General features: G+C 45.4%; 1 protein-coding gene across 11 annotated transcripts in view; it reads left to right on the top strand.

The window, feature by feature from the left end:
* NBPF1 (NBPF member 1) overlaps window positions 1-13045 on the top strand; it is a 50809-nt gene that overhangs the window by 20425 nt on the left and 17339 nt on the right. For 2 of the 11 annotated variants that reach the window (XM_050790202.1, XM_050790212.1), the window contains exons 1-8: window positions 2961-3257; window positions 5030-5132; window positions 5965-6179; window positions 7239-7311; window positions 7772-7983; window positions 9033-9242; window positions 10994-11096; window positions 11927-12141. In XM_050790202.1, coding sequence (XP_050646159.1) covers window positions 3023-3257; window positions 5030-5132; window positions 5965-6179; window positions 7239-7311; window positions 7772-7983; window positions 9033-9242; window positions 10994-11096; window positions 11927-12141 — 1366 coding nt within the window. In that variant the 5' untranslated portion in view covers window positions 2961-3022. The other 9 variants (XM_050790206.1, XM_050790209.1, XM_050790220.1 and 6 more) reach the window with 9 other exon arrangements.

The following is a 13045-nucleotide window of genomic DNA, read 5'->3' on the forward strand; positions in this document are numbered from 1 at the left end:
CGAGGCAGTGACCGTCCAACTTTGGAAGAATGGAAGCTCTAGTTTCAAATTCAAGCATGCTTTGAGTAGAAATTCAGTTGACCTCTTTTTGCACAGCCACATGGCCAATCTTGCCTAAGCTGCTCCCCTTACAAGAAAAGGAATCATCCTGCTAGGAATTCAAACTTCAGCAGTCATGGGTAAGTAAGGAAGTCTTATGAATCTATTCTAGCCACCTAACAAGAAACCAGAAATTTAGCAAGCTCTTTCCATTTCAGGACAGTTATGTTCACTAGATCAGAGGCATGAAGAACAGACCCCTAAAAAGGGAAAGTGTTCCTTTCAGTTTTAGGACATCACTGGAACATTCGGGAAGTGGAAACACAGCTGCCTGCTCTACAGTATGGGTTGCCTTTGTGTCTGGAATGTGTCTGACGTCCTGATCCCTGTGTCCATTTCAGGGAGCCTTGGGAGGAGCCTGAGTCACTGATGGAATTGGACAGTGCATGGAGATGCTTCAGCAGGACACGGGTAAGTGCAGGGGCAAGTCCAGGTCATACTGAGAGAGAATGAGTGGTGTTGATGGGGACAGACAAAGGTAAAATCCAAAGTTTGTGCTTCATCTTCAAAAACTCAAACTAATAACAAACTTGGCCTTATGAGAAATCATAAGTATTTTTCTATTTCCATGAGAATTTAATCTCAAAACAGGAATCAGAAAAATATTAAGTCCAGGGCATAAAACCTAAACCGTTGCTCATATTTATTCTTTCTAAATAGAGCAAAGTATAAAATCATCTCCGTAAAACATACACTGTGGTTATAAAAAGGCAAAAGTCTTAGTGAGAATCATTGGTATTCCATAGAAGACTGAATTAAACACAGCCAAGGGAAGACCCAAGTCTCATACTTCTCTTGTATATTTCAAAGTTTCAGGGAAATTCCAGGTGATAGAGGTTATTTCCCATAATGTTAAAGCAAGGTTTCAGACACTTGAGAATTTTGGTCCCAGTCCTCTAGGAGGGCACACCTCTGTCCTGGAAAATAATCCAGGTATGTATACTCTTCCTGTGACTCATTGTGGTCATTCTTCCAGCTTCACAGAAACCAAAAAATAGAAATATGTCCAAAGACATGATTTGCTATCCCTCTTCTTCAGGTTTCTTACCTGTTACATATGGATAATAGCATTACCTTAAGGATTATGGTGAAGATACAACATCCAAATATGAGCACAGTTTTGAGCAAAATGCCTTGTACAAATTCATCAGTGAATATCTACTAATTATGTGAATATTTACTGAATTATATGGATCCTAGGAATAATGACTGAATAATGACTGTGATTGCTTTTATTGGCAGTGCTGAAAACTCATCCCTGTGTGACCTCAAGTAAGCCATGTAACTTTGTGAACCTGCAGTTTTATCATTTTTAAAATGAAGAAACTTGACAGATTTTCATCATGACACAGAACGTCAGGTCTCCCAGACCCCGGAAAATACATTTACTTAAAGCTGTTGATACATCTCAAAGCAGTATCCTTACAGTGTCATTGGAGGACAGTGCGGGCTGCAGTGAGGCACGCCTTCAAATGGGATTGATCCAGTCCTCGTTCCTTCACTTCCACATGAATGCTGAGCGGCCCAGGATCACACCCAGTGCACCCACAACTCAGGCAAGTCCAGCAGCCAATCCTAGGAGACCTGGGCTACAGAACAGTCTCCCAAGTTCCAGGCTCACAAAACCTCGGTGGGGATGGAAGCTGAGAAAGTGAGGAGGTGGCTCAGGGGATTGCTCTTTCCTACTCATTCCTCTCATCTCACAGTCACCTTCTGCTGCACCACTGAGGATCACCAGCCAACCCTGACCATAACCTTGACCTTGCCATGTTCTGTTAGTGAAATGAAGTCAAAAATGAATGATGTTAGTCCAACTCAACAAAATATATATCAAAACATATTCCATAAGAGCCTCTCATGGCCCTGTTCTTTCCAGTATATGGGAAAACAAAAGGGAAACAACCAAATAGCATCAGGTTTATGAAACTTCCTAAGATAGATGGTCATACATGTTTTCAGGAGATCTCTATATACATGAATTTGATCACTTGATCCCTTGAAAAGAGCTCTTGAGGCACTAGAATGACATCCACAATTGACAAGTATGAAATGTGGTGCTCAGTGCCGTGAAAATACAAATCAACCCACATAGAGGAAGAGCTTTGGACATAGGGATGTCAAACTGGTCTAGAGTGTAGTGAAAGCCAAGATGCTTTTCTTACTGGTGCCCCAGTAAGAAAAGAGAAATCAACATAACAATGAGATGCAGCAAGAATAATACTGAGACAGGAAAGAAAACATTTTTAAAAAATGAATTATTCATTCACTTTCTAGTAGATACAGAAAAAACTGCAGAAGATGCAGAGGATATCAGTGCAGGCTAAAAGTTTCATATCTTACACTTGCAGAAAAGCCTTAAGATCTGTTTTAACTGGGAGCAGGTGGGGTGACTTCATGACTGCCATTAAGAAAATATAACCTGTTGGGAAACTGTTTCTGACTTGATGATGTTGTACAGACAAGAGATAAACAGTGAGGAATGTGCTTAGATGTATTGGGAAAGAGACGGTCTGTGGCATTGTCACAAAGGTACATGAATATTGAGAGTGAATGCTGAAGGAATGAGCCCATTGGTGGTGACCCTCAGGTGAGACCAGGGTGCCTGTGTTTCAGCCAAGCCAGTGCAATTGGAACGCAGGCTCCTAAGATTCCATGACACCCCCGCCTTCTAATTCTGTTATTGCAACTGCAGACCGTTACCTGGCACGCTGGCCACAATCTTCCTCACTCTTGTGAGACTCTGAGCGACTGGCAGTGCCTTAGCTCTGAACTCAGACACCTCGAACCTTGTTTTTGTGGTTAAGGATCCTAAAGTGCTGTGGGGACTGATCTCGTTTTTCTCAACAGTAAGTTAAGAATTTCAGTTACTGCCATCCCTCAGTCCTGATTCAACCTATTTGATATCACCGGTTTGTAACCCATCATGTGTTTGGGTTTCTTCTCCCCAGTCCCTGACTCCACGTCTTCTGCCACACACGTCAGCATGGTGGTATATGCGGGCCCTTGGTCCAGTAAGAAGGCAGAGATGAACACTCTAGAAATCAACGAGAAATTGCGCCCCCAGCGGACAGAGAACAAACATCAGTTCATAAACAACAAAGAGAAATTTCTTGTAACTCAAGTGGCCTACTTTCTGACCAAGGGGCAGAACAGTTACAGTAAGTTCCATAGGCTCACCATCACAAAAGTGATGAATGATGTCCTGTCTTCTCTCTGAGAAACTGAATTCTCTCTCCATCAAAAATAATTTAATCCTTCCCTTACTTCTAGGAAAATAGAAATGGGTATTTTCACATTTTGTTAATGTTAGAAGACAGAGGTACCAAAGTATTTTGAAACTTTCCCTGTTTGCCATCAGGTGGGGATGGACCTAGAGGTAGAATAGCAGTTATTGATTTCGGACACAGGCACAGAACCACCTGTTTTCTCCAAGAGGCTAAATCATGTTTTCAAGAATCCTCTCTGTACCATATAAGATCCGGCAGACAAATGACATCTAGTCTGTTGTTCTAAATGTCTGGGACTAGTGAACTTTTATTCAGTTCAAGCTTCTGTTAAGGCCCAATAGGCCAAGCTCTGTTCTAGGGACCTTGAGGGAAATTTGGTGATAGTACACAGTACCCACTATGTGGGGCCTCAAGAGGAGTCTGCTTCTAATAGAACCTGTGGTATCTATAACGACAGCATCAAGAGCAGGGAGTAGGGGCCGTGCAAGGTGGCTCAGTACTGTAATCCCAGCACTTTGGGAGGCTGAGGCGGGTGGATCACGAGGTCAGGAGTTTGAGATCAGCCTGGGCAACATGCAGAAACCCCGTCTCTACTAAAATTACAAAAATTACGTGGGAAATGGTGGTGGGCACCTGTAATTCTAGCTACTCGGGAGGCTGAGGCAGGAGAATCCTTTGAACCCAGGAGACAGAGGTTGCAGTGAGCCAAGATCACAGCATTGCACTCCAGCCTGGGTGACAGGGCAAGACTCGTCAAAAAAAAAAAAAAAAAAAAAAAAATTAAAGAAAAGAAAAAGCAGAGAGTACCCTGGTGAGAGGGAAGTCCTGCTTCCTCGGGCACAGGCTTTTGTTCCTAAAAGGAAGAAAGATCGCACCCCAGGATGTGTGGAAGTAGTAGTGCAGTGTGCAGAGCAGGAACCCTGAGTCTGTCTCCTGGGCTGCATGCAACTTGCTTGTCCTGTGTGTCCCTCAGTTTCCTCATCTGTTCATAGGGTGCTACAGTAATACCTACTTCTGTAAATTGCTGCAATGAGTTACATGAGTTATTTCTTGTCAATCTCCTGGAACATTTATTGGCACAGAGTAAACACTATCTATTAGTTCCTCATTCTACTGTTTGTAAATTAACACAAACTTTGTTAGTATTAGGGCATATTTCCTTCATGGTCTTGTGGTCTTATGTCTCATACTTTATGTTTCTGTTATGATTGTTAAAATCATATCTGCAGATATGATTTAAAAATCAAAGATTTTTAAGATCTTTGACATATTTGTCCTTGAAATTCCCAAATGGAAACCATCAGTCCTATAGTCCTAGGGGCCTTCCCAACTGTCCAAGAAATCTCTACTTCATGCCCCAGTGCAGTGTTTTGGAGGAGAGGCTGCAAGGCTTGTGGAAGTGGCCCCGCATGCAGAGTCACACCTCAGGGGCTGTGAATTCTGACTCCACTTTATTGTGATTGAATCATCTTGTCAACTTCCTTGATGTGCCCTTGAGTTTCGGTTTGTTTGTCTCTAAATTTTGGAGGATGAGATGCCAGAAAGTCGGGAGACTGAAGAGTAAAGAGGTGGAAATCTCTGCCTAGAGCCTGGTACTGGGGTCAGTTATGTCCTTGGGACGGACCTGGCTCCTGCCCTGCAGGTAGTGACCACCGCTCTGTGTCCAGCTTTTCACTGAGGCCAGTGTGTCTGTCTTTTCTCAGACTATGAAGAGTGCAAAGACCTCCTAAAATCTATGCTGCGGGATGAGCTTCAGTTGAAGGAGGAGAAGCTTGCAGAGCAGCTCGGGCAAGCTGAAGAGCTCAGGTGAGGGGGCCCTATGCAGGCAGGTGGGCAGGTGTGTAAATCTCTGAAGTACAGCCGCTCGGCGAGGTGAAGTAAGAGCTAAGCTGGGTCTGGGGAAGGGCAGGAATTGCCATGGCAGGCTCACAACACACAAAGATTTATGAAACAGAGAGCAAGGATAATAATAAGTTATGGGTTGTAGTTGTTTCTCAGAGCCTTGATTTCTCTTTTTGAAAGAAGTAATTGTTGAGGTGAGATTTGCATAACACAAAATTAACTAAAGGAGTGGGAACCACCCAGCAGCATTGAGTGTACTGAAAATGGTGCGCCATCACCACCCCACTTACCCTTAGTCAGAATCACCTCCTGACTGAATGCGGCTTCTCATCCTTTCGGTCAATCAGTGTTGCCTTCTGGAGCCTGTCATTCTTTCCTTCTTTCATCTTTTCGACTGGTCCCCTCTGCACTGGGCCTCATTTCTGTCCATGGCTTTGCATCTAGAGACTGCGAGATGCACTATGTGTATTTTCACATGGAAATGTCCATTGCCAGAGTGAGGAACTGAAAGGATGAATGTCTTTTTGAAACTGAATAAGGAAGGCACCTACTTTTGTTTACAGAAGGGAAAGATGAATGGAACATTGTCGAGGATCTTACAGGAGCCCTCTCTGATACAGACGAAGCCTGTAAACCATTTTTTGTTCTTTCTCTTGGCCACAGACATTTGAAATATGTGCTGACCTACTCCTTGGAGGTCTCCTTGAGAACATTGTCTCAGAAATCTCTGTCGCAATATTCAAACTGATCACTCACCCCTTTCCACTGTTCAATTTTCTCTACTATCTCACCTTAGGCAATATAAAGTCCTGGTTCAGTCTCAGGAACGAGAACTGAGCCAGTTAAGGGAGAAGTTGCGGAAAGGGAGAGATGCCTCCCGTGCATTGAATCAGCATCTCCAGGCCCTCCTCACTCTGGATGAGCCGGCCAACTCCCAGGGGAGGGACCTCCGAGAACAGCTGGCCGAATGCTGTAGGCTGGCACAGCACCTCGTCCGAAAGCTCACCCCAGGTAAGGTTTCCATAGGATCTGATGACCCAGAACCCCAGGCTTATGAGAGACTCCAGACCTTCGTACTTTCACAATGACGGTTGTATCGGTGGTGTTTTTTTCCACTAAACATATGTGGCCATGACATGACCAGGACTTCCTGGGTGAGATCAGAGATGGGAAACCCTGCAACCCATGGGGTTGGAGGTCACAGTATTGGGAATGTCCCTCCTTCCTTGATGGGAGATGGTCTTTGGAGCCAGAGGCAACATCTCTCTAGTTGTAAAGGAGAGGAAGGAGGCTGTGACAGGAGGGTGCTTGTTAGAGTGAAAAGAGCTCTGGACTAAGAATGAAGGTTCCCAGGCTGTCTCTTTGGCAATGTTCTTAGTAAGTGTCGGTGAGTGAGTGATTTTTCCCTCGTGAGATTCTCTCTCTCCATCTGCAAAGGCAGGCACATTGTCTCTTGCAAGGTTCTGAAGCATCCAAATGTGGGAACACTTAGGACTGCTTTTGAAAATGAGATAAAGCCCTTCGCCGTGTGGTGTTGGGGAAGGCACTTGACGTGGGAGCATTTGGTGGTAGGAGGTGCTTCAGACTGGAGCACTCCCCATGGAGAGCATGTCCCTGAATAACACAGCAGAAGCCACATGGAGGGCTTGTGAAGTCTCCTGATACATAGAGGACTGTGGGGCCAGTTTGTCCTCTCCTAAGAGAAAGAATTAGGTTTGAAATGCAAACTGTGACAGGACACCAAGCCTGTGCCTGGGAATCAGATTTGTGGTGGGATGATGGAGACAGCTGCCAAAGTCCTGAGAGAGGCTGCGCAAGTCCCCAGTGATATAGGCAACAAAGGGTCTTTTCAATATTTGGCCACATCTTGATGGTGGCCCTCCAGAGCAGAAATGCATTGCCTGATGGAACAGGAAACCATGCCAGGGCATTTTGTTAAAGTAAAACATGAGGGCTTTCAGTTGAATGGTGACCCATGCCTAGATGTTCATGTCTCTGTGCACATTGGGCTGACTGTGCTTCTAGAGTGTGAAGTGGGAAATATCTGAACGAACACTTCTGTATTTACAGAAAATGATGAAGATAACGATGAAGATGTTAAAGTTGAGGAGGCTGAGAAAGTACAGGAGTCCTGTGCCCCCAGGTAACCCTGAATAATCAGGAGCAAGTAATGGATTTTGACATATGTAAAAGGTCTAAGAGGCACACCCTCTCTGGCATCTATGATGAGCCAAAAGCCTGCATTCCCTTGGCCACAGTGTGTGAAATTCAACCCAACTTAGACACAGGGTGTGGCAGCTGTTGTGTTTCTCTGTGTGTGGCGAGTGTGATGTCTGTACTGTACAGGGAGAGCTGAGTCTTCTTCTTTCTCAGCTCCTATCTGTCCAGTGCAATGAACACCAGTTGCCCTCTTCCTCTCTGTCTCCCGTGGCTGCCGTGCTGTGTTGCAGAGAGAAGAGGATTGCCTGTTCCCTCTTAAAGGGAGCCTCCTGTTTGCTTTCTGTGACCACTCTCCTAATGCCTCCTGTCAAAACCGGCTAGGTCTCCCTGGGGTCCAATCCCTCTGTGTTTAATCTTCTGGCATCTCTATCTCACCTCATCAGGGAGGTGCGGAAGGCAGAAGAAAAGGAAGTCCCTGAGGACTCAGTGGAGGAATGTGCCGTCACTTGTTCAAATATCTATGGCCCTTCTGAGTCCAACCAGCCTCACAAGAACTCCAAAATCACATTTGAGGAAGACCAAGTGGACTCAACTCTGCTTATAGACCGTGGATCGTCTCCAGATGGATGGCAGGATGCTCTAAACCTTGTCCCAGGTAGCCTCTATTTTCCTTGTGTCTCATACCTCTGTCTAGGCTATGGAAGATCCATTCTGAGTACAGGCCGTATAGGTACATATTGGTTTACTCAGAAACTAGGATGAAGCTAGCTGTGGTGACTGACATATATATTTGCAGCACTTTGGGAGGCCCAAGTGGGAGGATCATTTGAATTCAGAAGTTCAAGAGCAGACTGGAGAATATGGTGAAACCCATCTTTACAAAGAATACAAAACATTAGCCAGGCATGTTCCTTTGCCCCTATAGTCCCAACTGCTCAGGAGGCTTAGGTGCGAGGATTGGCTCAGATGATCCTCCCACCCTCATTCACTTTTCTCAGGCTAGACTCTCTCCTTTTCATTGGCTTGTCTTAGCTGTTAATAAGAAGTCTCTGGCCAGGGTCGCTGGCTCACATCTGTAATCCCAGAACTTTGGGAGGGTGAGGTGGGCAGATCACCTGAGATCAGGAGTTCGAAAGCAGCCTGGCCAACATGGCAAAATTGCATCTCTACTAAAAATACAAAAAATAGCTGGCATGGTGGTTTGTGCCTGTAATCCCAGCTACTTGGGAAGCTGAGCCACGAAAATCACTTGAACACAGGAGGTAGAGGTTGCAGTGACCTGAGATCGTGCCACTGCACTCCAGCCTGGGCGACAGAGTGAGACTCCCTCTCAAACAAAACATAAAAAACCAAAACCAACCAACCAGTCAAACGAAAAATTTAATGAAACAAAAAACAATCTCTTGAGCTACACAGAAACATTGGCCTCTTATGGGGTAAAAAGCTCAGAGCCCAGCCTTGCTTTATGGAAACTTTTAAGCAAGAAAAGGGTGGAAGTGTTTGTGTCCTGGTTTCAAGGTGACTGCGTAGCTCAGACACGTTGACTTAAAGGAGATCAAGAGTGGAGATGAGAAGAGTGAAACCAGGGAAACAGCATCTTCAAATCAGTGGACGAGGCTGTCAGTGACATCCCTCAATCCTGATTCAACCTATTTGATTTCACCAGTTATTAACCCATCATGTGTTTGGATTTTTTCTCCCCAGTCCCTGGCTCCACCTCTTCTGCCGCAAACATCAGCATGGTGGCATCTGCTGGTCCTTGGCCAAGTGAGAAGTCAGAGATGAACACTCCAGAAATCAACGAGAAACTGCGCCCGCAGTTGGGAGAAAAGAAAGAACAGTTTAGAAACACTAGAGAGAAATTTCTTGTAACTCAAGTGGCCTACTTCCTGGCCAACCAGCAGAACAGTTATAGTAAGTTCTATAGGCTCACCATCACAAAAGTGATGATGTCCTGTCTTCTCTCTGAGAAACGGAATTCTCTCTCCAGCAAAAATAATTTAATCCTTTCCTTACTTCTAGGAAAATAGAAATGGGTATTTTCACATTTTGTTAAAGTTGGAAGACAGAAGTACCAAAGTATTTCATAACTTTCCATGTTTGCAGTCAGGTGGGGATGGGCCTAGAGTTAAAATCTCAGTGATGGTTTCAGACACAGGCACAGAATGACCTGTTTTCTCCAAGAGGCTAAATCATGTTTTCAAGAATCCTCTCTGTACCATATAAGATCCGGCAGAAAAATAACATCTAGTCTGTTGTTCTAAATGTCTCGGGCTAGCGAATTTTATTCAGTTCAAGCTTCTGTTGAGGCCCAATAGGCAAATCTCTGTTCTAGGGACCCTGAGGGAAATTTGTTGATAGTACACAGTACCCGCTGTGAGGGGCGTCAAGAGGAGTCTGCTCCTAATAGAACCTGTGGTATCTATAACCGACAGCATCAAGAGCAGGGAGTAGGGGCCGTGCAAGGTGGCTCAGTCCTGTAATCCCAGCACTTTGGGAGGCTGAGGCAGCTGGATCACGAGGTCAGGAGTTTGATTCCATCCTGGGCAATGTGGAGAGACCCCGTCTCTACTAAAATTAGAAAAATTAGCTGGGTGTGGTGGCGGGCACCTGTAATCCCAGCTACTCGGGAGGCTGAGTCCAGAGAATCCTTTGAACCCAGGAGACAGAGGTTGCAGTGAGCCAAGATCATGCCATTGTACTTCAGCCTGGGCGACAGGGCAAGACTCATCAAAAAAGAAACAAACAAAAAAGGCAGAGAGTAGCCTGGTGGGAGGGAAGTCCTGTTTCTTGGGGCACAGGCTTTTGTTCCTAAAGAGGAAGAAAGATGTACCCAAGAATGTGTGGAAGTAGCAGTGCAGTGTGCAGAGCAGGAACCCTGGGTCTGTCTCCTGGGCTCCATCCAAGTTGCTTGTCCTGTGTGTCCCTCAGTTTCCTCATCTATTCATAGGGTGCTACAGTAATACCTACCTCTGTAAATTGCTGCAGTGAGTTACATGAGCTATTTCTTATCAATCTCCTAGAACATTTATGGGCACAGAGTAAACACTATCTATTAGTTCTTCATTCTACTGTTTGTAAATTAACACAAACTTTGTTAGTATTTGGGCATGTTTCCTTCATAGTCTTGTGGTCTTATGTCTCATACTTTATGTTTCCGTTATGATTCTTAAAATCGTATCTGCAGTTATGATTTAAAAATCAAAGATTTTTAAGATCTTTGACATAGTTGTCCTTGAAATTCCCATTAAAAGGGAAACCATCAGTCCCATAGTCCTAGAGGCCTTCCCAATTGTCTGTGAAATCTCTACTTCATGCCCCAGTGCAGTGTTTTGGAGGAGAGGCTGCAAGGCTTGGGAAAGTGGCCCCGCATTCAGAGTCAGACCTCAGGGGCTGTGAATTCTGACTCCACTTCATTGTGGTTGAATCATCTTGTCAACTTCCTTGATGTGCCCTTGAGTTTCGGTTTGTTTGTCTCTAAATTTTGGAGGATGAGATGCCAGAAAGTCGGGAGACTGAAGAGTAAAGAGGTGGAAATCCCTGCCTAGAGCCTGGTATTGGGGACACTTATGTCCTTGGGATGGACCTGGCTCCTGCCCTGTAGGCAGTGACCTCAGCAGCATGTCCAGTCTTTCACTGAGGCCAGTGTGTCTGTCTTTTCTCAGACTATGAAGAGTGCAAAGACCTCCTAAAATCTCTGCTGAGGGATGAGCTTCAGTTGAAGGAGGAGAAGCTTGCAGAGCAGCTCGGGCAAGCTGAGGAGCTCAGGTGAGGGGGCCCTATGCAGGCAGGTGGGCAGGTGTGTAAATCTCGGATGTATAGCAGCTCGGAGGGTAGAAGTAAGAGCCAAGCTGGGCCAGGGGAAGGGCAGGAATTGCTATGGCATGCTCACAATACACAAAGGTTTGTGAAACAGAGACCAAGGACAGTAATAAGTTATGGGTTGTAGTTGTTTCCTAGAGCCCCGTTTTCTCTTTTTGAAAGAAGTAATTGTTGAGGTGAAATTTGCATAACACATGATTAACCAAAGGAGTGGGAACCACCCAACAGCATTCAGTGTACTCAAAATGGTGTGCCATCACCACCCCACTTACCCATAGTCGGAATCACCTCCTGACTGACTGCGGCATCTTATCTTTGACCCAATCAATGTTGCCTTCTGGAGCCTGTCATTCTTTTCTTGTTTAATTTTTTCAATTGGCCCCGTCTGCACTTGGCCACATTTCTGTATATGGTTTTGTATGTAGTCACTGCAAGATAGACTATGTGTATTTTCACATGGAAATGTCCATTGCCAGAGTGAGGAGCTGAAAGGATGTCTTTTTGAAACTGAATAAGGAAGACACCTAATTTTGTTTAGAGAAGGGAAAGATGAATGGAACATCATCGAGGATCTTACAGGAGCCCTCTCTGATATAGAGGAAGCCTGTAAACCATTTTTCCTTCTTTCTCTTGGCCACAGACATTTCTTTAAACGTGTGCTGACCTTCTCCTTGGAGGTCTCCTTGAGGACATTGTCTCAGAAATCTCTGTAGCAATATTCGAACTGATCACTCACCCCTTTCCACTGTTCAATTTTCTCTACTATCTCACCTTAGGCAATATAAAGTCCTGGTTCAGTCTCAGGAACGAGAGCTGAGCCAGTTAAGGGAGAAGTTCCGGGAAGGGAGAAATGCCTCCCGCGCATTGAATCAGCATCTCCAGGCCCTCCTCACTCCGGATGAGCCGGCCAACTCCCAGAGGCGGGACCTCCGAGAACAGCTGGCCGAGGGCTGTTGGCTGGCACAGCACCTCATCCGAAAGCTCACCACAGGTACGGTTTCCATAGGACCTGGAGACCCAAAACCCCAGGCTTATGAGAGACTCCCGACCTCCATCCTTTCACAATGTTGTATCATTGGTGTTTTTTTCCACTAAACATTTGTGGCTCTTCCAGGACTTCCTGTGTGATATCAGAGATGGGAAACCCATGGGTTAGGAGGTCACAGTATTGCAAATGTCCCTCCTTCCTTGGTGGAGATGGTCTTTGGAGCAAGAGGCAACATCTCTCTAGTGATAAAGGAGAGGAAGGAGACTGTGACAGGAGGGTTCTTGTTAGAGTGAAAAGAGCTGTAGACTTAGAATGAAGGTTCCCAGGCTGTCTCTTTGGCAATGTTCTTAGTACGTGTCGGTGAATGAGTAATTTATCCTTCTTGAGTTTCTCTGTGTCCATCGGAAAAGGCAGGAAAATTGTCTCTTGCAAGAGTCTGAAGCATCTAAATGTGGGAACACTTATGACTGCTCTTGAAAATGAGATAAAGCCCCTCACCATGTGGTGTTGGAGAAGGCACTTGATGTGGGGGTATTTGGTTGTAGGAAGTGCTTCAGACTGGTGCACTCCCCATGGAGAGCATGTCCCTGAATAACACAGCAGAAGCCACATGGAGGGCCTGTGAAGTCTCCTGAGGCATAGAGGACTGTCGGGCAAGTTTGTCCGCTCCAAAGGGAAAGAATTAGGTTCCAAATGCGAACTGTGACACAACACCAAGTCTGTGCCTGGGAATCAGATCTGTGGCGGGATGCGGGAGACAGCTGCCAAAGTCCAGAGAGAGGCTGCACAAGTCCCCAGTGATATGCGGAGCAAAGGGTCTTTTCAATATTTGGTGACATCTTGATGGTGGCCCTCCAGATCAGAATTGCATTGCCTGATGGATCAGGAAACCATGCCAGGGCATTTT

Source organism: Macaca thibetana, chromosome 1, assembly GCF_024542745.1.
Source record: "Macaca thibetana thibetana isolate TM-01 chromosome 1, ASM2454274v1, whole genome shotgun sequence".
Classification (NCBI taxonomy): domain Eukaryota; kingdom Metazoa; phylum Chordata; class Mammalia; order Primates; family Cercopithecidae; genus Macaca; species Macaca thibetana.